Genomic DNA, 3,450 nt, shown 5'->3' with positions numbered 1-3,450 from the left:
AGAAAAGTGGCTATATATATATATATATATATATATATAGCAATTCTTAATATAATCAGTCAACTATGGAAGTATGGTGGCAGTTATTTTAGTATCACTGAAATACTACTACAGTTTTTAATAATATTTAATATTTTTTAATATTATTAATATATTTTTAATATATTAATATAATATTTTTATATTTAATAACAAGTAGTTTCTATTTTTATATTTTCTGTTTTCATTTACATTTTAGCAATTTTGTTGCGTTTTGCCATTTTTATTAGTTTTTTTTAAATCTATTTATATTTTTTATACATTTTTATGTTAGTTTTAGTTATTTTAGTAGCTCAAGAAATGAAAACGAGGAATTACCCTTAGCAATTAGCTTTAAAAAAAAAAGTTTAAAGTTTTTCATATTTTATTTTATTTAAAGTTGAATTTATTTCAAGTAACACTTTTGTATGTTTTTAATTTTAGCTAACTATAATAACCCAGTATGGAGGTATCTATTCATTTTACATTTTAAATAAGGTTAATTAAGATTAAATTGTATTGAAATTTCTGCTAATGTAAATGTGGTAAATAAAGGTTAGTTTTTTACCCTGTTCACTGGGGTGTTTTGCCTTAAGAAATCATCCGCCCAAAACACTGGAGAGGAAGAAAAAAGCCATATTTGCAAGATTAAAGGTTGTGAAACGGCAAACACACCCAAAACCCCTTGAATGAGTGTGTGTTCTGCCCCGGTGTCGGGGTGCTAACCAGCTGCCCTCTCTAGCTCTCTAGCAGTACGTTTCTGAACTATGAACAATAAGGTTGGCACAGACCAAGCAGTTGGTAATACAGCTTGGCACGCAGACACCGGACGAGAGAGACTGCAGCAAGGGTTTGACGTGATCGTGTGTTATGTTCGTCCACACCTTAGTCTTCGCCTTGGGGCTACCGCTGCAGTCCTGCCCCTCTTCTGCAGATTCAACGGGCCTCCCGGAGGCTAGCCAGCGGTTCTTGTCCCGCTGAAAGCTGTGCTTTAACGGGGAGCGCGCACCCGAGTCACTGTCCTCAGCGTACGAGTAGCCCGTGGCTGAAGAGGGGATCTCAACATCACTGTACTTTTTTGCTTTATCACGCAGCGCAGGGCAGCGGTACGGATAACCGGTCCTGTAGCCCTGCGGAGAGAGACGCCCCGTCACATGTCGGGTCAAACAGAGAGGCTAAAAGAGAATAGGGCTGTCAAAAAGGCTGAAAAACTAAATTAGAATTTTGTACTTAAATATTATCAATATTCGAATTATAATCGATTTCAGTTAGGGGGGAAAAAAGCTTTTGGCTTCTCTCCTGAGGCCACAAGAGGGCGCATCGAGCAAAATATTACTAATGCACGTTTCTTCAAAGTAGGGCTGCACACGTAATCAAATTTTTTATCGCGATTACAATTACGGATGAGATAAAGCCAGATGTTAAGTAGAGAGCGAGTGTGAGTGCAGGAGTGTTAACACTTAAGTGCAGTAAGAGGAGTGCTAGTTTACAGGAATGAGTGTGGCTGTAGTAGCGAGAGGTGCCTCTACTGTTGGGGGTAGTAGGGCTGTTGCTGTGGCGGTTGTTGAGGATAGGGGTAGGTCTGCTGTGCAGGAGGGCCTCCGGGGTATCCAGCCTGCCCCTGGGCTTGATAGGGCATGTAGGGCATATTAAACTGCCCATATGCATAGGGGTTATAGGCCACTGGCATCTGGTAATACCTAAAAGAGAGGGGCAAAATAAAATTACATTTTAGGCTGAATTGGGTAAACATTTCAACTGATATCAACATACTTACCCAGTTGACTAATCACGGTACATTAAGATGATTGTTTATATTATATGTTTTCTGAAGTTTTGTTTAAATAAGCAAATGATGCATTATGTAATTAAATATGCACTAACATGCATACATTTTCAGAACAGAAAACTGAATATTGGATAAAACCAGATTCAAAATTTGTTTAATTCTGTTGACATATTAGACATTAAGATTTTTACAGACAGAATTTTAGGTCTCTCTTTTATCACTCCATAAAGCTGAAAATACTGTCAACAGTCAGAAAAAACACCATGTTTGTGGGAATAAAATAAATCAGATGAACAAACCCCCTTTGAAAAACCATCAGAATTTCAGGATCAATCTTTGAAGATATTGTAATTTAAACAAATTACAAATGCAAATAGATAAAGTGTATTCAAAAATAAACAATTAAATGTGTATCTTGGTTGTTTTCTTTCCACTAGTCTGAAAGAATACATTGTATGAAATAGGGCTGCACAATTAATAAATTTTTTAATCGCGTTTACAATTACGGATGTCACAATTATGTAATCGTTCAAAGCGGCAATTAATCGTTTAAAGTCCAGTTATGTTATTCTGTGTGCTTAAGATCATTTTTTTTCTTTCTACAAGTTATCTTAAGGGTTTTTCAATTGTTTTAATATGACATTATAATACCATGCATATTTTACCTTTGTTTATTTAAAGAAGAAACCAATTCGATGAATAGATGCCATTTGAGGTTTAATACTATAGAAAAGCAATAAAGGTTTTTCAGTTTAAGGGTTTTCAGCTTGTTTATTTTCATCTAAAAATATGGCATGCGGTTGCTTCAAACAATGATATAACAGCATTCAATTGTGATAATCGTAATTAATAATCGCAATTACAATTTCAAGGGAATAATCGACAATTATGATCTTTGTCATAATCGTGCAGTCCTACTTCAAAGCGTAATAAAATAACACGACTATATTTGAAAAAAGTGCATAATATGAGATGCGAGTGCAACGGTGATAGACGTCCCTCTAGAAAATGTGATAAATATGCGTTCTGTGTGAACGGTTTGGTTTCGGTTTTGACGTAAACAACACCATCTCCGCATTGATGTTCTTTTTTCCCGGCAATATTTTAATTAACGTAGCAGCGCCGCATCTAGTGGCTTCAACTGGATAGGCTAAGAAAAACATTAAAATGCAACGACACCTACATCGTCATCGCATCTTGTGCGCCACTGATAAGGTTGCCTGATGCACACCTAAAATTCGAATGCAATGTTTTTGCATTTTTATTTTAAGTTCGACGGATATTCGAAATTCGAATTTTTTTTTGACAGCCCTAAAAGAGAAGAGTTTAAACCCTGGCCTACCAGATTATCCAGCATCCTCATCAAGGCCTCAAACTCCTGCTCCCCGATCTGCCACTTCGGGTGCGAGCTCGACCCGTCTCCGACCGGCTCGAGGCAGCGTGGACGGGATTTATACTTGCCTGGGTCCAACATTATTAGGTTGTCAGGACCTCCTGCACTGGCGAGGGTGCGCACCTGCAATTTCAGACCGGACAGCATTAAAGATGACTGTCGCACTCGATCTCCTGATTGAGGGTTTAGAGTGTTTTATCCAGTCAAAGCTCTTTCAGTGTAATTGTAGAAACGTCTAGCTTCAGCTGGA

At 37.2% G+C, this 3,450-nt stretch overlaps 1 protein-coding gene across 5 annotated transcripts in view; it reads right to left on the bottom strand.

The window, feature by feature from the left end:
• Positions 1-3,450, bottom strand: part of LOC107736871 (alpha-adducin-like) — a 60,421-nt gene that overhangs the window by 36,835 nt on the left and 20,136 nt on the right. For 4 of the 5 annotated variants that reach the window (XM_016548240.1, XM_016548249.1, XM_016548266.1 and 1 more), the window contains exons 9-10: positions 3,150-3,323; positions 810-1,148 (exon numbers count right to left, since the gene is read on the bottom strand). In XM_016548240.1, coding sequence (XP_016403726.1) covers positions 810-1,148; positions 3,150-3,323 — 513 coding nt within the window. The remainder of the gene's footprint in view (positions 1-809; positions 1,149-3,149; positions 3,324-3,450) is intronic. The other variant, XM_016548257.1, reaches the window with a different exon arrangement.

Source organism: Sinocyclocheilus rhinocerous, unplaced genomic scaffold (genome assembly GCF_001515625.1).
Source record: "Sinocyclocheilus rhinocerous isolate Xijiao unplaced genomic scaffold, SAMN03320098_v1.1 scaffold2868, whole genome shotgun sequence".
In the NCBI taxonomy this organism is placed as follows: Eukaryota; Metazoa; Chordata; class Actinopteri; order Cypriniformes; family Cyprinidae; genus Sinocyclocheilus; species Sinocyclocheilus rhinocerous.
Note: the sequence above shows the minus strand (reverse complement) of the source record. Positions and strands in the feature narration are given on the sequence as shown.